The sequence below is a fragment of the Cheilinus undulatus genome, linkage group 18, assembly GCF_018320785.1.
Source record: "Cheilinus undulatus linkage group 18, ASM1832078v1, whole genome shotgun sequence".
NCBI lineage: Eukaryota > Metazoa > Chordata > Actinopteri > Labriformes > Labridae > Cheilinus > Cheilinus undulatus.
In genome coordinates, this window is record NC_054882.1 from 11,854,773 (window position 1) to 11,880,897 (window position 26,125).

The 26,125-nt window shown below is 38.2% G+C and overlaps 1 protein-coding gene across 1 annotated transcript; it reads left to right on the forward strand.

The window, feature by feature from the left end:
* The first annotated feature begins 1,402 nt into the window (after nt 1–1,402).
* LOC121525839 (otoferlin-like) lies at nt 1,403–25,312 on the forward strand. The gene is made up of 47 exons (XM_041812000.1): nt 1,403–1,571; nt 1,726–1,997; nt 2,253–2,349; nt 3,965–4,019; nt 5,086–5,156; nt 5,948–6,074; nt 6,173–6,227; nt 6,359–6,490; nt 6,579–6,641; nt 6,751–6,835; nt 6,920–7,079; nt 7,592–7,778; nt 7,901–8,087; nt 8,452–8,675; nt 9,061–9,169; nt 9,516–9,693; nt 9,938–10,058; nt 10,146–10,246; nt 10,332–10,422; nt 10,501–10,617; nt 10,729–10,881; nt 11,005–11,194; nt 11,273–11,397; nt 11,499–11,633; nt 12,505–12,666; nt 12,757–12,876; nt 12,986–13,147; nt 13,245–13,407; nt 14,198–14,271; nt 14,429–14,455; nt 14,545–14,676; nt 14,893–14,965; nt 15,684–15,799; nt 15,924–16,061; nt 16,261–16,392; nt 16,487–16,614; nt 16,723–16,893; nt 17,180–17,340; nt 18,115–18,257; nt 18,360–18,448; nt 18,534–18,632; nt 18,770–19,011; nt 19,156–19,334; nt 19,428–19,528; nt 20,146–20,354; nt 23,562–23,718; nt 24,536–25,312. The coding sequence occupies exons 5-45, from the start codon at nt 5,111–5,113 to the stop codon at nt 20,324–20,326; spliced, it is 5,379 nt and encodes a 1,792-aa protein (XP_041667934.1). The 5' UTR covers nt 1,403–1,571; nt 1,726–1,997; nt 2,253–2,349; nt 3,965–4,019; nt 5,086–5,110; the 3' UTR covers nt 20,327–20,354; nt 23,562–23,718; nt 24,536–25,312.
* Nucleotides 25,313–26,125: the final 813 nt, after the last annotated feature.

The window sequence follows — 26,125 nt, forward strand, 5'->3', positions numbered from 1 at the left end:
TTCTTCGTTATTTGTATGATGGGAAATATCTCTAGTAAACTTTAGTTAACTCTAGTAAACTAAAAAACTAGGCATGTTCTCTCTAACCAGGGAAAACTCCATACTATTAACCAAAAAGGATCAGTCAGACTTTTTTTTATATATATCTTACAGCGTTTATAGCAGAAACCCCATTGTCTTTACCACTGAAAATCCATTGAAAAGACTTGCATACTGTCACAAATCATCATCCAAGCAGAATCATGACTAAGATCCTTTTAACATCAGAAACAACTTTAATCCTATTACATTTATTCTGGTAATGTAGTGACATTGTAGTTTTGGATTAGGATTTTAAAAGGTACATATAATTGCCCTGTATATTTGTTAACCAGAAATATGTGCCTACATGGAGGTAAAAACGGGTTATTTTCACTTATTCAAAAAATATGTTTGGTTTTCTCTGATACAAAAATCCCAATGTTGTTACTTATTTATAAATAAAACATCCTCAAATAACCCCCAAGTCGTTGTTTTCCAGTGACAAACTGTGGCATTACGCTGTCAAAGTATCGGTAAGTCCCCCATTTTATCACAAGAACAAACACATGGAAGAATAACAGTGTGACATCAGATTAAACCACGTTTTGGATAACGTGAATTAAAATGCTTCACATGTTGATAAAGGATTCATTCATTTTAAGGCTGAACACCAGAGAGAGAGAGAGAGAGAGAGAGAGAGAGAGAGAGAGATCTCACTTGATCTTTCCTTAGGCGTGTTTGGGGAAAAAATGAAAAGTGTTCATCATAAGCAGAGTTAAAAACAAGAACATAAACAAAGGTATGAGGATACTGAATGAGGTAGCATGGCAAATAACTCGTTGACTGCAATGAAAGCATAATGATTTTGATGTTAAGCTTACCTTTATTGGCCAACCATCTGTCATCCTGCTTGTTTAATATATTTTCAATGTGAAAATAAGTCAAAGTTTGTAACAAAAATGTCAGAACGAAAAAAAAGCTCATTCGTGCTCACAACGGCAACTGTGTAAATTAACGCAGTATAGCAATTATGCCATGCGCATGCGCATGATGTCTGTGTATTGGACTGTCAACGGCCATATGGGTCAACTGGCACAAGTTAGCTAATAAATTAGTGAACTTATACCAAACTTACGCTTGTTTAACTCGCTACATATTTACGCTCAGTTTGTATGCAATATTATCAGGCTTTTCTCATTATCAGAGACTATGTGCAGAGAACACGCCGCTGCTGTACAATTTTAAAGCTTTAGAAACCATCACGTAAGTTAGCATTCACGGCGGTTGCAGCTAGCATCAGTGGCAGTTATAGCTAGCATCTAACCGGACTACTGGATGGCTAAAGGTAAATGATAACTTTGCATTAGCGCTATTTACACAAACTAATAGTTGTACTGAGAGGAACAGGTAAGGCAAATTTCGCATGGTGCAGTCCTGCAAGTACCTTTTAAAGCCACACAATGACAACTACAGCGACAATCATTTTGACCACCAAGTGGCGCTTCTGTTTATTTATCCATCGGCTACAACAGCAAGCTCATACACATTAGGTATGTTATGGTATCTACAAAGGATGTTAAGTTGTATTTTTTTTCTATTTTCTTTGATTTTGGTATACAACATAGTTAAATTCACAGGACACTATTTGAAATATTCAGTTGCAAGTTCTAAAACTAAATAAGTGAGTCCCTGGGGTCACTTTAGGTGAGGTCTACCTGGCCCTACGTGCTTGCTGGCTGGTACGATGCCCTCCCCTACTCCAACAACAACAAAGCAGTCTGGCTGTGTATCACCAGTGAAGCTTGCCAAACTTCCCCATCAGAGACTGAGATGTGTCATAAGGATACACTACACCTCAGTCAGGTGGTGTGCCCACAGAGTCACTGAAGCACAAACAAAGCTGGTGATAACCCGCCTACAACCAACAGCCAAAAAAGGCCCGTGGACACTGGACCTATGTGGGATAAGATTGCATGGTTGGTATCAAGTCATTTTGTGGTTGACCCAAGAAGACTTTGTCAACGGTGTCAATTTAAAGGCTTGGTTGGTTGTTTATGCATATTCATTAGTTTTACCAGAAATTGTAATCTAGATTACAAGTGTTCATCTTCCTGTTTTGTCATGAATTTTACATTTTTGTGTTTTATCTCGTTTGTGAGATACTCTCATGTAAATTTAGGTTGCAAGTAATTCTTATTAATACAGTTTTATACTTTTTTGTTCATTGCCAGAGCAGAAAACTCAACAGTGGTACTTTGGTTTGGCAGCTGATGTCTACCTTAAAGTGTTTAAAGTTGCATAGGATGACGACACCCACCCAGGAATGAGGTTAGTATATTAGCGTACAGGAGCAACCAGTAACTTTGCACGATTGGTGACATGATTACCTGTCTTCCCTGGAGAAACTAGGACAACTCCTCAACCCCTTGTAGCCGGTATTGAATCATGTAATTAAGGGCAGAATCCCTCAGCACAATGGGCAGAATGGTGTCACTGGGAGTATGGCACACTTCCAGCTGAGAGGGGAAGGAATAGGATGTATCTGTAAAATCTCTTTACAAAGATGAAAATGTTGCATGAAGTTAAGCTTGATATTTTTGTGTGCAAACTGAAATATTAAAATTTGTATCCTCAACCACAGAAACTATTCATTTTTCAAAGCGAGTAAAATATGATTATATATTCCCAGTTCTATAATGATATAAAGTATATTCTTCTGTTATTCCCTCAAAATGAAATTTATTTATTTTGTTGTGAACAGTGATACCTCTGCACAATTAGGATGCCACATGCAACACTGACTGGAGCACTTAAATAATTTAGAGCCTTGTTTCATCGGATACCAGCAACGTTAGACTTTGACGTATGGTTTACAGACTGGCTGTATGTGTAATTGATGAGATGATGATCTGTGCTTCGGCATTCAATAGAAGAATTTGCATTGAATAGAAGTTGCTAAAGCATGCCTCAGGTTAGCAAAATGATGCAACATTATCCATGAGTTTAACACTTCCTATCTGATTGGCGATACAGCACAGCCCATTTTTTTATTACTGGTTATTAATTAAAGTAGAAAGACTTTGTAAGATTGCATCAACAACATTTATCAATGATTCAAAATTCTGCTCATTCTTAAACCTTTAGGTCGACACCTGTATGTGGTTGAAATACAAAGGTGTTGCAAACGGGTCTTGACACCAATTTGTGATCCAATGCAGACTGTGTGTCTGAACCCAGGCCTAGTTTGGAGCAGAATTCTTTTAAAATATTTAAAGGGAGCATTCTTCCAACTAGGCAGGGCCAGCATTTTGTTTACTTCCATGAAATCCTATCACTGGTGACAAAGCAATATATCAATTACTTAATGCTCACACATTTCAAAGCTTTGACACTTGTGTGTGTGTGTGTTGTTTTGATATTAAATTTGCAATCAATAATTGGTGCAAAACTCTTGTCAAAGCATGCTAAAGATTTGAATTGAAGATTTGAACATCTCAAAGACAAAATGCCAATTCTGTTCTTTCTGAGCTCCATTTAGCAGAAGAGCAATACACTGAAATATTTTATGAAAAAGATTTTACAACTGATTCATTGTGTATATGTATGCAGCTACCTGAATTAATGATTAAGGATTTACTAGAAGAAATACACATGAAATTGTTTTTTTTTAATTTTGTGCCTAGTCTGTGGATTGGCAGATCTGCTCGCAGTGACGTCTCTCAGCAGTCCCTAGTTATAGTTACCAGTCTCGAGTTCAACACTCATGCACTATTCATTGGTGTATCACATCACTCCTGCCCAACTTCAGTCTTGGACGAACCTAAGTCTTTTCTCAACAACTTTACTTTGTAGCTGTATTCTCAACGCTGTGTCAAAGCCTGCAATATTTTTTGTAGTGTTTATTCACTCTTACAGAAAAAAAAAGTTGGTGTTTCCTTTACAGGAAACTTCTTGGAGCTACTCAGAGGAGGGGGACAAGAGCATCATTGTCTTGTATGGTATGTATTGTAATCTTAAATTATTTCTCCCTGCAACTTCATGTTAAGCAAATATCAGATGTTACTAGAAAAGCTTGGTTATTAGGCCTTGTTGGTTTTTCCATTCTGTTTATTGGAAATGGAATTATGATTTCTGATATATCTGTTTGAATGTTGACTACATTATTAGATGAATACTGAGAATGATGTGTTCTGCAGCTCTCATAGTATTTTACCTTTGCTGCTTTTGTTTAACACAAACTCCCTGTGTCTTTCTCTCCAAGAAGATAGAAATATGTTTTTTTAATATGCTGCAGAACCTTTTTTAGTGCAAAGCATGCACAATTATCTTGAGATATGGTGCACGGTTTAATGTGTTCTATTCATTGAAAAATACTTCAAAAATCAAACCATTAATTAAGGGGACAAGTGGAGATCATTCAGGTTTAACATTCATATCAACAGACCAAGAAATCAGCATGGGCACTCCAAGTATTCAGTTTGTAAAATGCAACAAAGATGCACTCTGTTGATTAATTACGGCACATTAATTATTTTAAGTGTATTATTTTTCACAATGCATGTGAAATCTATCCTCTTTAATTGATGCATTAAGGTCAGCTTATTTGAATAATTGAAAGCTCTTTTTGAAGGCTAAGCCAGGGTGTGGTAACAAGCAGGCAACCTCTTTAAGAGACGGTTTTATATTATCAGCTGAAATATATTCTTTGACAAGTCTGTATTAAACATTTTTTGTTTCTTCAAATAAGCATTTTTTCACTTTGTTTTTGGACTTTTTCTTTTATTTGCAATGAGTTTGTGGCCACCTTCTTACTCAAATCATTGTTGTAGAGTGACATAAGCTGATTCTGTCCTGGCTTTACATTCCTGTTTTTTTTTTTTAAACAAAGGTGTTTTGTGGCATAAAGTTGAATGAAATGGGGTTCTGACTTCACAGAAAATGAGATCCGAAAACATAAAGAACTATGGATTCTAGTTGATTTGAAATGGTTTGCTAATCGGGCATTTAAAGAATTGTATTGACAACATTTCTGAGATATTAAAACACTCTAAATTTCCTTCACAGAGCATACAAGGAATTGTTTTGAGCCATGAAGCGCAGTAAGCACCGCGGACACAAGGAGGACAAACATGGAGGTATCAGTAGCTAAGATGGATGACAGAAGTGTTTAGGCGAGGAAATCATGGCTGATATTACAAACCTATTCTCATTTAAAGCTTCAGATCTTCTCTGCAGTTGTTTTTACTCCATTAAACACAAATCATGCTGCTGGTAAAGCATTGATACATTTGTGTTGTGGTTAACCTTTTAATGGCATTGCCTGCTGTTGTTTTAATCTTATAGGACCTTTATGAACCAATCCTACTGTAGACTTTAAAGTCTCAAACAATACTTAACAACCAGACTCTGTGCTGTTGGATATGATATGTGGCAATTTTACACATCATACCTTATATTTTACTTTTTTAAAAGCTCCTGAAATGACTTTTTCAGTTTAAAAATGTAGTGTTTTATCTGGATGTTGCCTGCTCCAGGAAAGACCTGAAATTTCTTTGTCACCCTTTTGCAAATTTGCTAACTTTAACACATACAAAATTACAATAGTAGCTTGGATTACCTTTGATGTGTCAAAAACAATGTCAAAAAGTCCATGAAGAACTTTACAGACATTTTTGTTATGTCACCTTTCTTAATTCTAACATTTTTTGTTGCATCCGAGGTACAAACCACACAGTTTTTCATTAAATAAATCTGATAGGTTGAAAAACTTGAGAAACTTGGATTGTGATTTTTCTTGAAAGGACTTGTCGGTGGTGGGTCTTAAGGCTTCACAAGTTTAAAACCACTGATATAAAGAATGATATTGGTGTTTGATGAAAATAACATACTTTATCTTTATTGTGTTTTTTTTTATTATGATCTCCAGATGAACCAGCTATTCTGGAGACAGAGAACCTGGATCGGGATGGTACATTCATGGGAGGAGGCCCTGATCCTGACACCATCTCCCTGGCCTCAGTCACAGCCGTCACTACAAATGTATCAAACAAGAGGCAAGTATAAAGATGACTTTAAATCATTTGTAGCTGTTTTGAACAGCTGAATCAGCCTGATAATTCCACATAAAGACTGACATGTCATCGTCTTTCAGATCAAAACCAGACATTAAGATGGAGCCAAGCTCTGGGAGACCAGTAGATTACCAAGTAAGAGAAATCTGCATCATTGAATCCATTTGTTTTCTAGTTTTGCGAGTGTGTGCTGATGACTTTCAGATCAAGGATTGTCTAAATATAACCTGATGTATATTCAGTCTGTAAATGCTTGATCACTTAAGGTCAGCGTGACAGTGATTGAAGCGAGGCAGCTGATCGGACTGAACATGGATCCGATGGTATGCGTGGAGATTGGAGAAGATAAAAAGTACACCTCAATGAAGGAATCAACCAACTGCCCGTACTACAATGAAGTGAGCCAGTTGTTAAAATAGCAACATAAGTGCATTTACATTTTGTTTCATAAATAGACACTTAAACAGTTACTTGTTTTCTTTCCAGTATTTTGTATTTGACTTCCACGTCCCTCCTGATGTTATGTTTGACAAAATCCTGAAGATATCTGTAAGTGTAATAATAACTAATACTGTCATATATAGGAGATTCTTGTTTTTCTGCAGGCTAAAAACCGAGTCCAAATTATGTTTTTTTTTTTTTTTTCATTAACCCTTAGGTAATTCACTCCAAAAATCTGCTGCGAAGTGGAACACTGGTTGGGGCTTTTAAACTAGATGTCGGCACAATTTACTCCCAGCCTGGTAAAGAAAAACAGAAAATCTGGTTTGAAATTGTGAATTGCTTATACTGACCTTAAATTGATTTTCCTCCCCTTTGCCTTGCAGATCATCAGTTTTACCACAAGTGGGCTCTGTTGTCAGACCCAGATGACATCACAGCAGGCTGTAAAGGCTACGTCAAGTGTGATATTGCAGTTGTGGCCAAAGGAGACACTATCAAGACTCCACATAAGGCCAATGAATCAGATGAAGATGACATAGAGGGGTATCTATCTTTATTGTGCTTTCTTGTTTATGCTTCTGTAAATATATGTTTAAAATTGATTTGATTTATTTTCCCAAAGTGTTGACTCTATCACTTAAACAGTTAGAAACAATTCAACAAACAGAAGACATTATGAGGAGGAAATATTTAGTCTTTATGAGGATCATCACATCATTTTTCCACCATTATTGGCCTTGTTATTGTTGTTAAAAATGACAAACTGTTATAATCTTACAGAAAATCCTGCTGTTTTCCTAGATGTTATTATTGATTTTATTGTCTTGTTTTGTTTAATTTTATTGTTATTTTTAAGATATTTTTGGGACTTTTCATGCCTTTATTAAAAGTGGAGCACAGTGGACAGAATCAGAAACGGGGATTAGAGAGTGGGGGATAGACATGCAGGAAAGAAGCCACAGGCTGGACTTGATCCCAGTCCACCCACATACATAGAGCGCAACCTAATCACTAGGCTATATGCACCCCTTATGTTGTTTTATAATTTTTTACAGCAATCTCTTAATACCAGAGGGGGTCCCGGCAGAGCGGCAGTGGGCTCGTTATTATCTAAAGATCTACAGAGCTGAAGGGCTGCCCAGAATGAACACCAGCATCATGGCAAATGTCAAAAAGGCCTTTATAGGAGAAAATAAGGACCTGGTTGATCCTTACGTCCAAGTACAGTTTGCTGGGCAGAAGGTATGGAATAATACTGTTCGCAAGGAATCATTCCTCTCAGTCAGGTTAAAATGCAACTTATATTGGAAGTACAGGCTTTGAGATTATTCAAATATTTATCTGTTATCATTGTGTGATTCCAGGGGAAAACATCAGTTCAGAAGAGCTGCTATGAGCCTATCTGGAATGAGCAAATAGTTTTCACAGAGATGTTTCCACCACTTTGCAAGCGCATGAAAATCCAGATCCGAGACTCAGATAAGGTGAATGATGTTGCTATTGGAACACACTTCCTGGACCTGCGAAAGATTGCCAATGATGGGGACAAAGGTGATGTATCCTTTAGACTTAACCTGTCCCAAATTACTGTATTCATAAATTTCTTAACACTTTGTTTTGAAGTGAGTATAAACTTGGTTCATTTGGTCTAAATAGTTCAGAGTTATTCAGTGTCAGATTAATGGTGGATCTGACTCACTTACCCTGTTCTAACAGTCTCAAACTAGCCCAAACTCCAGCTGTTTGCCTGGTGGTAGCTTGACCTAAAGTTTGTCATCTCCCTTAGCTGCACAGAATTTCCTTTGGATGTTCAAACAGTTTATAACTAATAAGCTTGCAAGTTAATCAACATATCAGCTAAATCATTTTCATCTTCTATTTGCCAACTCCTAAGTCTATTTTTCTTTTTTCTCAGGCTTCCTTCCCACGCTTGGACCAGCTTGGGTCAATATGTACGGCTCCACGCGAACATACACCCTGATGGACGAGTACCAGGAGTTAAACGAGGGGCTCGGAGAGGGAGTGTCCTTCAGGGCCCGACTGCTCATCAGCCTGGGCGTAGAGATCCTGGATACCTCCTCTCCTGAAATTACCAGCTCCACGGAGGTGCAGCTGGAGGGAGTACCCAACATCTCAGAGGTGGGTCCCTGCTCGGATGGGCAGCCATGCAGAGGGTGCCCATTGTTACTCCTGCTGACAGGTCGCTGTGCTGTGAATTATTAATTGTCTGTATTTAGCCCACCTTGTGCATTATTAACATGAAGATTGGATCAATGAGGCCGCTTTTGTTGTTTGTCACACAGTATATTCAACTGAGCATAGTGGGACCTTAGACCTTAAATCCTCTTGGATTCAGTTGTCATTGATCGTCAGCTTGTGTAACAGGGTTATCAGGACTACTAGGTTACTTTACATGTTGTTAGTGTGACAAAAGTCAAACATTCATTTAAAAAGAAAAGGAAGGGAAGTTAAGCAAAGCTGTTCAGTCAAATTTAGCCACTCACACTTGTTTATCTTTCCACAGACTGCTACCGGGAAGGTTGAGGAGTTTTTCCTCTTTGGATCTTTCCTTGAGGCCACCATGATTGACAGAAAGATTGGTGATAAGCCCATCAACTTTGAGGTCACCATAGGTATTTTAAATCTATTGCTATTCTGTTGCATTTCTAACTGACTCATCCAGAAGTTCAGATTTGATCTTTGGACTTTAAAGGAAAGTTATGGAGCAAAATCAGCAACTCATCTGCAATGTCTGTGTCAAAACTTACACTGCTGATTCAACATCATGTGAGAGGAGTCTTATGTTTCAATAGACAAAGAGATGTTATGAAATCATGCAGCTAGTAACAGAGCAACTTTTTCTGTTTAAGTGAAGATCGTTTGAAAAAAAGCAGATTTATTGACCACATAGTCTCATCATTAGGGTCTGAAGTTGCAGTACATGTATGACAATGACTCTTTACTGTTGTTGTGCACCAGGCTACTATGGAAATGAAATTGATGGGGTTGTCCAGCCAAAAGTCAAGGGGAGGAAGAAAGATGGTGATGAAGAGGAAACGGAACTGATTCACAACTCCAGTGAAGAAGAGATGGACGATGACGGGGACCTGACATCTGTGGCGACTACTCCTCCCATGAAACCCGTCATCACCGACCGGTCAGAGCACAAAATATCATAGTGACAAAATAACAACAAACAAACTTTAGCATGAATATAGATTCATGAACAGGACATTTCTTCTCTGTGTGTGCTACATGATTTTAGCTTTAGCTGATTAAATCACTCTTAAAAAAGCTTTACAGCTAAGCTTAAACATACACCATAAATCTCAAGTGTGTTTTTAAAAATGTACATCCCTGTTTTCTTTTTGACAAAATGTTTTCCTTCTCCATCTCTTCAGAAACTACTTCCATCTGCCATATTTTGAGAGGAAGCCATGCATCTACATCAAGAGTTATTGGCAGGATCAGAGAAGGCGGCTGTACAATGCCAACATTATAGACAACATAGCAGATAAACTGGTTAGTCATACTTATAATGGAAAAAGTTTATGATTAAACAGACAATATGCAGCGTTACTGAGTAATATTAAACATCTTTATTTGCAGGAGGATGGACTAAATGATGTGCAGGAGATCATCAAGACAGAGAAAGCGTATCCCGAGCGTAGACTAAGAGGTGTCCTCGAGGAACTCAGCCAGGGCTGCAGGTCTCAGGCTACAAACTTTAACCAAACTTTGTAAAAAAACAGTTTCATTTGGACTGTGAAACTGATTGATATCTACTTCTTTCAGTCAGTTTCTTGCATTGGCAAACAAGGACCAGAACCAGTCGGGCAGAACCAAACTTGACAGAGAGAGACTGAAGCTGTGCCTGTCAGAAATGGTATATCAAAACAAAATATACCTTCATTTTTCTTTTCAAAATTTTAAATATTAACATTTCTGCTGTCTCTGGGTTTAGGAGAGCATTGGCCAGCAAGCTAAAACCATGAGGACACAGGTGAAGAAGAGCACAGTGAGGGATAAAATCAAGCTCACTCAGAACTTTCTCACAAAGCTGCGCTTCCTGGCAGATGAAGTAAGATCAACCACACAATGTCTACCAATGAAAATTAAATATTTTCTTGCACCTCTTTCATTTTATGTCATTATTTCTTGTTGAATATGAAAATTAAATTTCTTGCTGCAGCCTCAACACAGTGTTCCTGATGTCTTCATATGGATGATCAGTAATGGGAAGCGCATTGCTTACGCCCGGGTTCCTTCCAAAGACATCCTTTATTCTGGTGTAGAGGAGGAGATGGGGAAGGACTGCGGCAAAGTCAAGACAATCTTCCTGAGGGTGATTATAGTACAATAATTAATGAAAAGGCAGTTAATCTAAGTTATGTAGTTCCAGTTTTGCACCCAATTTTCTTTAATCCTCTTTAACCTTGCTGCTTTGTCTTTATATTATCGTTATAAGATTCCTGGTAAGAAAGGTTTTGGGCCTGCTGGATGGACAGTCCAGTCAAAGCTTGAGATTTATCTTTGGTTGGGTCTGACCAGGCAGCGCAAAGACTACCTGAATGGCCTGCCCAATGGATTTGAGGAAAACAAGTTGTCTAAAGGACCTGGTCTGCCATGTTCACCCCCTATCAGCCTCACCTACATGAGTAAGACCTTCAGATATCAAATAAACATATGTGAATTGATGTACTGAATTTTATTTGAGCATCTTCATCCCTCCACAGTGAAGCAGATCTTCCAGCTTAGGGTCCACATGTACCAAGCTCGCAGCCTGTTTGCTGCTGATAGCACTGGTCTGTCTGATCCCTTTGCACGCGTCTTCTTCTCAACACAAAGCCAGGTCACAGAGGTGAGCTAGCTCAAATAAAGGTTAAAAGAAAGCAAGCTTTGATCCTTAGACATATTTTACTCAGATCATAAAGAAGTAGCAAGTTGTTGTTGTCTTTCCAGGTGCTTGCTGAGACTCTGTGCCCCACATGGGACCAGCTGCTTGTCTTTGAGAACGTTGAGTTGTTTGGAGAAGCCACTGAACTGAGAGACGACCCTCCTATAATTGTCATTGAAATCTACGACCAAGACACAGTGGTAAGGGTTGTTTTCATATAGACATCTCTTAGTTTTTTTTTGTTAACCTCCAAAATGATTTTCCAGATAGCATTCTCAAATCCTGATCACATTAATAATTTCAGAGTCTGCCTTTCATAAACTGGAAATGTAAGGTTTAATGGCTAAAACTTGTGAGATATGTGCTAAATAAAATGTTTTAGGATGTTTTTTTATGTGCAGCTTTTTGGTGTCTGATCTGCCATGATTTATATTTGAAAGAATGCTTTTGCTGACTGTCTATTTTATATTTGTTCCTGGCAATAACACCTTTGTTTTGGATGACCTGTTGGATAAGTAGAGTGTGGATTCTGATGGTTTGACATACTGTAGAGTAAAGCTGATTAAAAGGCATGCAAGAGGAATAAGATCTGCCTACAAAGATGGATCAAGTCATCCTGATGAACCTCTTATACCTGTTGCATTCCTTTTTTTTTTTTTTTTTTTCTATCTTTTGGTATGTGGCCAACGAGAACTCTCCATAACCACTAACTGCAAGAGAGATTTCGTATTGTTTTATTTTAACATAACTTGTTTTAACATATGTCTGTTTTGCAGTTCACTGGTTATTTTAGGGATGTTGCTTTTGCTTATTTTTTTCTTTTGGGGGCTCTTTCTTTTACTTAATCTGCCCAGAAACATGTGCATGTCTGGCCATGTTTCTTCCAACTGCTAAGAAATGTAATTATTATAAATGCCTTTTTTGGAATTATGATTACTTTGATATGAAAATTGATGGATTTGATATGGTAGGCCAAAATATCATTCTTTCAAATATTCAATCCAGAATTCATCGTTTATAGAGTGTATGCCTAAGGTTCTAATACCCAAACTTAGTATGTAATTCTTCCAGGGTAAAGCTGACTTCATGGGTAGAACTTTTGCTAAACCTATCGTCAAGATGGCCGACGAGCACTATGGTCCTCCACGCTTCCCTCCCCAGCTGGAGTATTATCAGATCTACCGTGGGAACTGCACTGCTGGAGAAATGCTGGCAGCCTTTGAGCTGCTGCAGGTCAGACTAATCAGATACAGGTCATGCTCTTCTTGAGATAATATCAATAAGTAAACATTTCTCTGTGATTTTCCTTCTGATGTCTGGTAGATTGGTCCCAATGGTAAAGCTGATCTGCCTCCAATAGACGGTCCCACAGATATGGACCGTGGCCCAATCCTCCCTGTTCCACTCGGGATCCGACCAGTGCTCAGCAAATACAGGATTGAGGTGAAGACTTTCAATAAGTTTTAAACCTGTTTGACAAGAGTGATTTTAATGGAAACTTGCACAAGAGTAGGATAATTAAACAAATTGATCCAATCTCCCGATCGTTCAGGTTTTGTTCTGGGGCCTGAGAGACTTGAAGAGGGTGAATCTGGCTCAGGTTGACCGGCCTCGTGTGGACATTGAATGTGCTGGGAAGGGGGTGCAGTCTGCCCTCATCCCCAACTACAAGAAAAACCCCAACTTCAGCACACTTGTCAAGTGGTTTGAAGTGGTACTGAATCATCTGATTTACACATTAATGTTTCAGAGTCCCATTCCTGCATAAATATTTTTTTTGTGCCAGACTAATCCTGATTTCTGTGTTTCAGGATTTGCCTGAGAATGAGCTGCTTCACCCTCCTCTCAACATCCGAGTGGTGGACTGCAGGGCATTTGGCCGCTACACTCTGGTTGGCTCAAATGCTGTTACCAGCCTTCGGAAGTTCATCTACAGACCAACAGACAGGCAGGCAAACAACTGGACCACTACAGGTATGAGCTTAAACCTGCCATGATATTGCACCCTTATTCATTTTCTCTACATCATTTGACAACATAAGAAATAAAGGTTAAATACTAAAAGTATATTTTGTGCTAACTGTAGGCCTGGGCAGTTTTATCAACAACTCTTATTATATAAAATCTAGATTTTTGAAAAGTGAAATTGATTTCCTCTTGATCTTCCTCCACTGCTGCCCTTGGGCTTTGCACTGTTGAGTTCAGGACAGACTGGTCTTAAAGAGAATGAGAAACATTTAGATGATTTGTGCTGAGTAGATTAGACATTTATGGATAGACTCTAAAATAGGTTTCATAATAAAGCCCTATCAACAAAATAAATTATCTTAACTTTCATAAGTTGGGTAATAAAACCTATTTCTAGCATGACTGTTCCCATTCTATCATATCTGATGAATGGCTCTGTCATTTGTACTTACTATTGACGTATAACACAAACGTCAAATTTTATTCCTCATAAATACTCTCCTGAAACTACCCAGGGCACTTTAAGAGACAAGTATACAGCTCACATTTGAACCTTAAAAGCAAAATTCATCACCAACTAGTTAGGTGTTTTCTATAAAATAAAAGATAACCTTGCTTGGAGTGGTTTAAGCAAGAAAGAAACAGATTAAAAACAGAAATCAGGTTTGGTGTGAAAATATCAGATATTCTATTGTTTGGCCATACAGCCCCTCCCCACCTATGCATAACATGCACAATCCCCATAAAGTGTTGTTAACAACAACATACATCTATTGCATTTCTTTTTATCTTTTAGAGGAAATTATTGTTGTCAGCATGGAGACTGAGCCGTCCTTCAAGAAGATGGAAACTGTTGTCAAACTGGACTCAGTAAGCCTCAGTTGTAAAAGTTTATATGACATTTATCCCAATAATTTGACAGTCTTTGAACAGTAATTTCAGCATGCTAACAAAGTAATAGACATAATCGGATAATGATAATGAAGCTGTACATGTTTAAATGATGCAATCTGTTCTTTCCACCCAGTGCTCTGATGCTGTGGTCAAAGTGGAGGTAAGCGAAGTAACTTAGGCTTAAAACTACTGAAACAAAGATTTCTTGTTAAATAAAATCCTGACAGCATATTTAATGTATACTTTGAGGATGATGACAAGGATGGAAAGGGCAAAAAGAGGAAGAGGAAGAAGGGGGATGAGATTGAAGAGGAGGAGCTTGACGAGAGCATGTTGGACTGGTGGTCCAAATATTTTGCCTCTATTGAAACTTTGACAGAGGTGAGTGATGGGAGAAGATCATGGTCAGTTCAGGTCATCTGTGTATTTACCAAGATTCATAGCAGGATAACAATGAGTTTCACTTTGAAAGAAAAGTCTGAAGGTGTTGATTACAGACGGAAATAAATAGTTTTAAATCTACACCTCCTAGAGCTGATGGAATGACCTTTGTTTTGTTCTCAATAAATCAAATGAGAAACACTCTTGTTTTGACAGTCTCTAAAGGCACAAGAAGCTGCTCTCTCAGATACAGAGGACAAAGATGAGATGGACATTGCGGATGGTGGAGGTAAGAACAGATTATATGTGTCATTGTTTTTAAAGCATGCTTTCTTTGTTGACCCTTTAATCATGCTGTTGCTCCTTGTCCTATATACTCCTTGTCTTTATGTCTTGATGCAGCAAATTTAGAGTGTTTTTATTGTCATCTAATGTCACAAAACTGAGAAGAAAACTCAAAAATGCACTCATATGTCCCTGATTGTTCATGCATGTTCATCCTTGCTAACTCTCATTGTTGTTTTTTCCTACAGTGCAGTAGTGAACCCTTAGCTACCGTAGCGCAAGAATCCCTCGACGTAGATGATGACATGAATGCAAATTTCCAAACGTGGGACAACCGCTTTTCTCTCCCATACATGCATATTAGACGTATGCTTGCCATGAAAGTTGTCAGAAAATCAAACATGTTGACATCATTTGACGACCCTAAATCCTCAACAGGTTTAATTCTGTGCTGCACCAATCAGGCTGCTCAAAATTAACTGTTCATACATAGACATAATAAATGAGTTTGCAGAGACTACACAGCTACCAGGAGGATCATTTCAAAGCCAAGTATCCCCACTGAACTGTATACTTTAATGGTATACAATTCAATGGTATGCTTGTACACAACAGTTGGTTTTGGCAACTTTCATGTGGAATTCATGTCTCGAGTGCTCTGCTCCAATCCCCACCCTGCTCCCCCCTTCTTCATTTCGTCCTCACTGCTAACCTATACTCAGATATCAAACCTGATGACTCTCCTGTGAAAGGCACAAAGAGAGGGAAAGGAAAGAAGGAGAAGAAAAGGCAGGTGGATCCATTTGAGAAGAAAAAGCCAAAACTGGATGAGCTGAAGGTATTGAATACAGCACCTTAACAACAGCCTAAAGAGCAAATCAAACTGCATGGTTGTACTTGAGAAGTTGAACTGGGAAAAAAGGCCTCACTCATCTTTTGCTCATTTTGTCCTTCTCCACAAGGTGTACCCAAAAGAGCTGGAGAGTGAATTTGACAACTTTGAAGACTGGCTGCACAGTTTCAACCTTTTCAGGGGGAAAGGTGGCGATGATGACGACCAAAATGTGACAGATGAGGACAGAATTGTTGGAAAATTTAAAGTAAGGACACAGTAATTATCAGGAAAAAACTACAAAGGATCAGGAATGATTTCAAACAAGCTTGTCACAGATTGCTCTGTTGTTTCGCTTATGTGAAAGGCATTGCAGTGAGGACAACATTGATGTTTACATTTTTAATAAGAATATTGGCCCTAGTAATTTTAGATATAACCATTTTTTGTAACTGACTTCCTTTTAGGGTTCACTATGCATGTACAAAGTGTCAGATGACATGCCTAGAGACATGAGCTTCGACACCAACATGGGAATGTTTCAGAACATTCCCCACAATGATCCCATAAACGTCCTTGTCCGCATCTATGTAATAAGGGTAGGCTATATATTTTTAGATTCATTTTAGAAATTATGCCGTTGTTGTCTCTGAACTATTGGTATTGATCTTAAATGATGTTTTTTTTTGCAAGGCAACTGATCTACATCCAGCTGACATAAATGGGAAAGCCGATCCATACATTGCAATCAAACTTGGAAAGACAGAAATCAAAGACAAAGAGAACTACATTTCCAAACAGCTGAACCCTTTGTTTGGCAAGTAAGTACAGATAAGTGAATTTTAAAAGTTGATCCTAGAAGGTTAAAATTACTCTAAACCTGATTTAAATATGTATGAAAAACTAACTCGTGCTGTATCTCTCATCAGATCCTTTGACGTGGAAGCAACATTCCCAATGGATTCCACTCTCACCGTGTCGATTTATGACTGGGACCTGGTGGGAACCGATGATCTGATCGGAGAAACCAAAATTGACCTTGAGAATCGTTTCTACAGCAAACACAGAGCCACTTGTGGCATCGCCTGTAACTACTCCATGTAAGAACTAAAGATCAAGCTCTCTGTGGCTTGGTGTGGTAGTCTGTGGAAAAATAGTGATGAATTATTTAGTACAGGATTAGTGAAGCGCTGCAGTGACTCAAGTAGCATTAGTCAGCCACAGATGGCTCACAAAGTTTATATCTTTAATTTTCCACTGTTGAACACAGTTCTATTGAATATAATGTCCTAAAATTTAATGAATGATTATACCTCATATTTTATAAAGACTCTAGATTTATAAATTGCATTATTTTTATGTAACTGCCTTTTCTCTTTCCTGCAGCCATGGTTACAATGTTTGGCGGGATCCATTGAAACCCACACACATCCTTGCTAAGCTGTGTAAGGATGGCAAACTGGACGGACCTCACTATGGCCCTGGAGGAAGAGTGAAGGTGGAAAATCGCGTCTTCATGGCACCGACTGAGATAGAGGATGAAAATGGTATTTGATAATTCACCTGCAGTTTTCTTGTCTTCATTAAACTTACTACCTGGGCATTGGTGGCCCAGTGGGTTTGTCACCATGTGCAGAGGCTGTTGTCCTCAAAGTCCAACCTGGGGCTCCCTTCCCAGTCGTCATTCCTCTCTCTCTCCCCCCCCAGTTTACATACAGTATTACACGTTGAGTTTGTGATTTACAGACAGGCAGTGAGTTATCCTGCATGCATCATCAAAACAGCTCTGCAGCACAACCAACAACACAACAAGAGCATTTAAACTTAGATTTTGCATAATGTTGTTCCTTTTGTCCAGAAGTTCAGCCTGATGAGGATAATTCAGTGGTGAAATGCCATCTCACTAGCCTTAACCGCTAGCTACCTTTTGCTGGGATGCAGCTACATACCAACAGAGAAGAGAGGAACAGAAACTGTGCATGATTGTGATGATTTGGGGGTTTTTTTGTAACTAAGGAAGGACAGGAATAGAGCAGTTTTCTTTAAGTAAACAGATTGTTTTCATGCAAAAGTAACTATTAATGGATTGCTTGAATTACAAAACTAACGTGTTATATTACATGTTACCCCCAATACTGATTATGGGCCAATAAGAACAACTCCACAATCAATGTAGTGCTTGGCTGCTGAGGATGGAATTGCAATGTTTTAATTCAGTTCTTTTTCTAAAGCTTGCTTTCACAGTAACTAATTGACTTAATGTAAAGAGTGTGTTTTAATAGTAGTGTTAAACAAGGTGAATTACCTTTGATGTTTTTCAGGCCTGAAGAAGCAGACAGATGAACATCTGGCTCTAACCGTGCTGAGACACTGGGAGGAAATCCCTCGTGTTGGCTGCAAACTTATCCCAGAACACGTGGAAACCAGACCACTGCTCCACCCAGATAAACCAGGAATCGAACAAGTAATTAATTCAGTGTACTATGTTAGCTCTATGTCATTGAACTACAGACTGCAGCTCTTTGTTTGCTTCATCCTTATTTTCTTATGTTTGATTGTTTTTTAGGGAAGAATTGAGATGTGGGTGGATATGTTTCCCAAAGATATGACTGCACCTGGCCCCGCCCTAGACATATCGCCAAGGAAACCAAAGAAGTACGCTACATTGCCAAACTTGTCTGCTTTTATGTGCACTGTAAACATTTATGGTTCTGACTGTATATTTCCCACCTGTGTCCAGGTTTGAGCTGAGGGTGATCGTCTGGAATACAGATGAGGTCGTTCTGGAGGATGACGATATATTCACTGGCGAGAAATCCAGTGACATATTTGTGCGAGGGTAACTTAAACCATATGTGTTTCTCATTTGTTTCATTTGCTTCATCATATCCTTTAAATTTTGATTCCTCTATGCTTCTGATAGAGATGGGTACAACCAATTATTGGACAGTAACCTATGCTTTCTTCTGGTTACAGCTGGTTGAAGGGGCAGCAGGAGGACAAGCAGGACACAGACGTCCATTACCACTCCATCACCGGAGAGGGAAACTTCAACTGGCGCTTTGTCTACCCCTTCGATTATCTCATGGCTGAGGAGAAGATAGTCATCTCGAAAAAGGAGTCTATGTTCGCCTGGGATGAGACTGAATACAAGATCCCTGCTCGTCTTAACTTGCAAGTGTGGGACGCTGACCATTTCTCTGCAGATGACTTCCTAGGTACCATTACATTTATCTGAATTGTAAAAACCTGCAATATAGGGGAATATGTATGTAGATGTGTCTTATAGCTATTTTCTGCTTGATACACCATTTTCCTCAACTTTTCTTGCTTTAACCAGGTTGAATAACATCTCTTTATAGGTGCAATTGAGCTGGACCTGAACCGCTTCCCCCGTGGTGCGAAGACAGCCAAGCAGTGCACCATCGAGATGGTGACAAATGAAGCAGAAATGCCCATGGTCTCCATCTTCAAACAGAAGAGGATCAAAGGCTGGTGGCCATTCGTGGCTAGAAATGAAGAAGATGAGTTTGAACTCACAGTACGTCATAGAAGAAAATACCCTAGAGTATTTGTTGTACATGAGAAAATGTAAAATGAGTGGATGAGAGTGGATTTTTTGTTTTTCTTTTAGGGCAAAGTGGAAGCAGAGTTGCACCTTCTGACAGGAGAGGAAGCAGAGAAAAGCCCGGCTGGTGAAGGACGTAATGAACCAGAGCCACTAGAGAAACCCAAGTATGAAGGATTAACTGTTTTAACCCTTCTGTCCACGTTTCTGCTGCTGAGTACTCTTATGATCTGTCTTTCAGTCTTAGTTACAGTCTTCATCAACAGATGCAAACATTCAATCAGTATAAAGTATTTCTAAAAGTCCAGCTTGACAGAAGTTTAAACCAAAAGTTGGCTAAATGAACAGGCCTACAAGAAAATAAACATAATTCTGATTGAAATTATGATAAATACTTGAATAAACAAGAACATAAATAAGTCATAAACAGCAATCTGAATGCTCTACTTTAAATAAACATAAACACATTATAAAGTTGTTTAATAAATCCAAATATGATGAGCAGTGTCCTGAAATGAGGAAAGACATTTTTATGTATTTACTTCAACCAAGTTCTGGACTCTATCCTAGGATCTTTCTTTACATGGTAAGTTGCTGTTTCTATATCTACTTAGAATCATCATTATTTTTCAAAATACTGTAAATAGTTATTTCTTTTGTCTTGGGCTTTTATACGGTAATATTAACTACATTAAAATTTAAACTGAGCTTAGAAAGAGAAGAATATTGAAGCCAGGTGGTCCATAATGCTGAACTCTAAACATGTGCGTTTTTGTCCTTCCAGCCGCCCTGACACCAGCCTTCTGTGGTTCCTCACTCCATTCAAAGCCATTAAACACTTGGTCTGCAACCAGTACAAGTGGCTGGTCATCAAGATTGTCACAGCGCTCCTGCTGCTGGCCATGCTAGCTCTTTTTCTCTACAGCATGCCTGGTTACATGGTCAAGAAAATGCTCGGAGCTTGAGATGTTTCCTGACACATCTCTGCAGAAGGTTCCAGCAATTTCACTAACCAAATGGCTTCTAACTCTCTCTCTCTTTCTGCTTTCTATCTGCACCTCCAATCACAACATTTGAAAACATTCGGAATCTATTATGAATAGAAAAGCTTTTATAATAGCAGCAACACAACATGTATGCAGAATGCTTTTATTAAATCACATTCTGCTTTAAATCAGAAATTAGATTGTGGATTTGGATTTCCTAATCAGTGTAAAGGGCCCTTGTTAAGAATTTAACATCCAAAAAATTTTCAAACATAAAACTGGTTTACTTTCAGCTTGTAAATAAATAATTTACCATACAAACTAAAAAACAGGCTAAATCTAAAATCAAGCAAAAGTAGTGGTTCTTTACTCTATGCGTTGTATGGTAAACAAGGCATAAACTCCCACCTTTTAGCAACAACAACAGTTTATTTTGTAACAACAGAAGCATGCTTTATTTCACAGTAATTGGCTCCAAAAATGCTAAAACATTAAAACAAATAATGAAGTGAACTGTTGGTAAAAACGGTGAAGTTGTGACCCCAGCTAGCAGAGCATAATAACAACGTGAGCCTTAATTACTCAATAGCGAATCAGTATTTTCATAGAAATGTTTCGTATTGATTTCAGAGATTGTCACAAATATTAGGACATGAATAGATTGCATTTTTTCAGAAGAAAAACAAACTTATTTTAAGGCATTTTCCCAGCATTAATTTTAATAGTTTTATAGACGTAACCCTGAGAAAATAGGTCAACATGTTAGTGTTACTTTAAGACTTTTGTAAAAATGACTTGATAATTTTTATATCATGATATAAGTTAATATTGGCAAATCAAATTTTACAACTTCAGTGCAATTAAAGTCTAACCCTCTTTGGTACCCCCTAAGGCTGGTTCACACTACATGCTTTCTTAGGTGGTTCACAATGTCGCCATGTTAGACTATGCAACAAAAATCTTCACCCGTCTTGGCCAATAGCCCTGCCACACTACAAGAATGATCAGGGCCGCTTATCGTACTCTGACGTCACCACTGTCCCTGCACCTGAGTGGGAGTTCACAGGTCATCAGGGGGCCGGGTCAAAGAATGTCTATCACTTTACAACAGAAACACTCTGTGTGACTGTAGCAGTCTTTTGCTCCTAAAAGGAGAAAACAAGAAACAATTATGGATGTATCAAGAGGAGGACAATATGCACTGGCGTGTGATAACATGAATAAAATAAAATGTTCATATTAGTTCCCCAGAGGAAGGAAAAGTAGAAACTCTTATGATACAAAGATAAGGAGCAAATGCTCTCCTATTGGCAGGCGTCAGGATTCACGTTGTTGACATCAGGTCAGGGTGTCAAACTAGACAACAATGTGAGAAAATTTCTTACATGCTAGTCTTGTCAATTGGTGGTCATGGGGCATCTTGGGTGTGTTGTTCATTATGTCATACTACAAAACTGTTCATCGTTCCCGATGCTCAAACTCGGGCCCGAGTTTTGACAACAAGCTGCCACTTACAGTCGGGCTAAAATCTGTCTGAATTCATTTAGTCTGAGCTAGCTTTTAGGGGGTCCGAGACACCAGGCTGTAGGGCAGTGGTTCTCACCCATTTTGGCCCAAGGTTCACCTAATGTCAAGCCAAAATCTCGAGGCACAAAATTTTCATATCCATGCAAAATAGCTGCTGTAATACAATACAGTATCTTTTGTTGTTTTCTAATCATAGTAATGTATGATTGTACAAATCCCCACAGCATATCTAGACTTACCCCAAAGCACAACAGAGTACATCTCCACACCATTTGAAAACCAGCGCTTCAGGATTCACAAAATATGGCTGTAAACATTACTCAGAGACTTACAGCCACCCATTACTACCAAACCAACCAATCATAGAGCTCGCTGCCTGTGTTTTTTTTTAAAGAAACTGCATGTCAGGCTACGTTTGTAGACCTTCAGGGATCTACAGCATATGCTACGGCATAGATTCAACATATAAGTATAAATCTGGCTTTGGTGGACATGATTCTATAAGATTTTTCTTCACTTTTGAAAATTTTATGTGGATTCATTGCATATTTATATGTGTATGAAGACATAAAAAAAACTATAGAGAGAAGTTAGAAGACCTTCAGTCCCTGTCGATCCTTTTTTATTCAAAGTGTATTTCAACTGATCAAGAGGGAATAAAGGTGAACAAAACTGGCTGGTATAAACATCCTTGTACTATGCTCTCTGTATATTTTACCCCACATAGACTTTATTTTATTGTTTTGACTGATGCGTGGAATGTTCTAGTTAGATTTGCAGTGATTAACATTGGTTTACATTAAAGACCATGGGCGAAAGACATAAAATTAAGAATGCCGTAGAAATATTAAAATAAATGAGCAATATGTTATTGGTTTTAAAGATTTGGTTCTGATCCTCATATAATACTCACATTTCCTTGTGCTTTTAAGTCTGCTTCTCAAAACTAATGCACCTCAAGATGCCTGCTAAGGAAATTAGTGTCTCCAACTTTGTATTTTAGTGGAAAACTCTATGTGATTTGGCTAATTGCCTTTTTACTGAGTGAAGCTGTAACCCTACACAGAGAGGGAACATACTGCTCAAAACTTTTAAGACAACCTCTGGACACATCATGAAAAACCCACTTTTTAGAATCACTGCACATGTATTTAGGTATCAGGAGTATCTACAGACCCACAAAATGTAAAATAAGCCTACAGTTTTTTGTAATGGGCCTAATATGTGTAAAAAAACACCAAAAATGATGGTCTATTTGGATTCTGGGCCCACTGGGACACCATGTTGAGTGACTATAGATATACCTGCCCCTAACCAGGTATTTCCACCCATAAAGTCCCACCCACAGCCAGAGATGAGCACCAAAATAGACTGTTCTGAGGAAAGCCCTTAAAGAGCTGGTTTATACAGGGTCACAAAAAGGGAATTTGATATGTGATATTTGATATTTGACAAGAAGAATGACCAGCTAAGCAGCCCACAACTGTATGAACATAGAAAGTAACACCAATTAAATTGATACAAACGTGTCTAACCTCCATAATCAAACTAATAGCACTCCTTGTGTGGAGGACAGCAACTCTCCCTCCAGGCTTTAAGAGTCTTTCGTAGCATCCTCTTTAGGTGAACATTATTGCAAATTCTATCAACTTTCGCTAATTCTGCTTACATTTTTGTGCTCCACCAGCCGTCCAGATGTGGCCCTCCTCTGGTTCCTGATCCCCCTCAAAGCCATCAAGCACCTCATGTGTGACCAGTACAGGTGGCTGACCATCAAGATCGTGACTGCTCTCCTGCTGCTCGCCATCCTGGGTCTTTTTCTGTACAACATGCCGGGTTACATGGTGAAGAAAATGTTAGGAGTCTGAGATCCTCATGATTGCTAAATGAAACAGCCTGCATTTGTTTGTAATTAGGATTGTTTTGTGGATATTTTGCAATATTTGAAGCATTATTCAAACAGCCTTATTATGATAGCAGTACCTCAATGGATATTGAGTACACGTCATTCATTATTTATATTCCTAAGGTGTAAAAAATGTTGGTTTGATAACGGCATCTTCTTTTGTTTCTTGAGATGCTTTACTCACCCCTGGACTCATGTGAACACCAGTTAGAGAAAGTATAAGTTTTATTGTTAAAATAGTTTTTAGAGCAGTTGGCTTGCTTTGGAGTGCAGATTTTTCCTGACTTAAGAATGATTTTTCATTTTCTGTCTCTGTAAGTGGTATTTAAGCTAAATAAATTAATGTATGAACTAGCTGTCCTGCAGTCTTGTCATGTTTTTCTTTGTGTGCTGCTTTGTGTAACAGGATCATGTATGCCAACAGCTCGTGATTAATTTAGCTTGGTCTGCTGTATAGATTTTAACTTGTACAATCAAATATGACAAGATTTAAAGAAAGAACTGATAAAAATACCAAATAGCCACAAATTAAGCATTGATTTTGTCTCATTCAAATTATATTTTATTTATTGGTGCCTTTCACACCACTCAATGTCACCTTACAAGGAAGAGAAAATACTCTGAGCTTTCATCAAGCTACAAAATTGAAACGACTACTTGACCTGACATTTTACTTTAACATTTTTGTTTTCCAGAACCACCCATGACTAACTTGTCAAATTCCTTGCTCACTTTCTGTTTCTGTGTGTCCCCAGCCGCCCTGATATCGCCCTCCTCTGGTTCCTGATCCCTTTCAAGGCTGCGAAACACCTGATATGTGACCAGTACAGGTGGCTGACCATCAAGATCGTCACCGCTCTCCTTCTGCTCGCCATCTTGGCTTTGTTCCTCTATAACATGCCAGGTTACATGGTGAAGAAAATGCTGGGGGCTTGAGTCATCTATTGATTTTAACATTTTACACAAATAACATTGCTTAACTTGTTTTTGAAAGTGTTTTCTTTGCCATTTTGACAGACACCACCTGTGTAGATTATAAATGTTGGTGTGACTACAGTATTTCACATGTAATCGCTCAAACCCAGCCCACTCCACAGCAACAGTTGGTTTTATTTTGTTCAAAGTCTTCATACCAGTATAGTTTTTTTCTTGTTGTGGTTGCTAAGGTTAAAGTTCACCTTTTTCCCAGTTTATTAACTCTACAGTTTGTCAACAGTTTGCAGTATTTGTCTGACATTTGAATTTGTGAATAAACTCCGCATTTCTAATCTCAAAATCTTCCACTGTCTTTGATTCAGGCCTTTTTCTAACCACAGCCCTCATAAGCTGAGGTAAAAAAGAGTCTTGGAACTATCAGGTAAAGAAAAAGAATGCAAACGTTGGGCATTCAGACAAAAAAAATCGTAATGAGGGGGATTTGCAAATTGCCCATGAAAATATCCTAACTGCCTGCTTTAACCTATTTTATTAATCTTATAAAACACAACTTCAACCTTAAAGCCTTAATTTTCAGCTTTAATTTCAGCTTAGTGCCAGTCCCCTTGACAGTGTAAGCCTAAAGAAGCATAGTTACCTAAAGCAAAGGGTTTCCAATCTTTTCAGCCTGTGACCCCCAAAATAACAGTGTCAAAGATTGGAGACCCCCACCTTCCCTTGATGGGGGATAAGTGCATGATGTTGCAGCAAGCATCACATATAAAAAGTTGACTTTTAGGGTTTTTTGTGGATAACTTTAACTTATATTTAGGCACAAAAATCACTTGATAACTATGTTTTATCTTAAGTTGAACTCTTTATAACAATATTTTTCACAAAAATATATCAGAGGTATGATTTCTTACTCATATTCATTTTCTGTTTTTTGGAAAGCATTCCTTGACCCCCCTTCACTGTCTCGCGACCCCCACTTTGGGAACCTCTGATCTAAAGCATAACTTTAAGATAGTTTTTAACAGATCTGATCCTGTTTCTATTTTATTTGTATGGGCTAGAGTAACTTAAATGGAACTCTTGTCCTTTATTGCACACTGCTGGACCTGAGTCTAGTCTTGTTCACAGAAATAAACAATGTAGTTAAAGAATAAACGTAGTCTTTAGTAATTAAAAAAAAGGAGAATTTGTTTATTTTTTAATGGAATTTAAAAGTTATTTCACCTCTGATGAAGGGAGATGGTGGTGGGTTAAAATAGTAACATTAATGTATAAGTGAAATATCTTAAAAATCAATAAAAAGTAGTTTAATTGTCTAAATGAGTAAAATAGCATTTATTTTTGAATAAAGTTATTTGTCATCCAATGAGGGGGTGGTGGTGGTGGGTTAAAATAGTAACATGTTAATTTATAAG

What these genes read in the sequence shown, in the direction of transcription:
- LOC121525839 (XM_041812000.1), top strand. Translation starts at nt 5,111, where the DNA reads ATGAAGCGCAGTAAGCACCGCGGACACAAGGAGGACAAACATGGAG. An exon ending in ACAAATGTATCAAACAAGAG is followed by an intron (nt 6,075 to 6,172) that starts GCAAGTATAAAG and finishes ATCGTCTTTCAG; the next exon opens with ATCAAAACCAGACATTAAGA. An exon ending in TCAGCAAATACAGGATTGAG is followed by an intron (nt 12,877 to 12,985) that starts GTGAAGACTTTC and finishes CCGATCGTTCAG; the next exon opens with GTTTTGTTCTGGGGCCTGAG.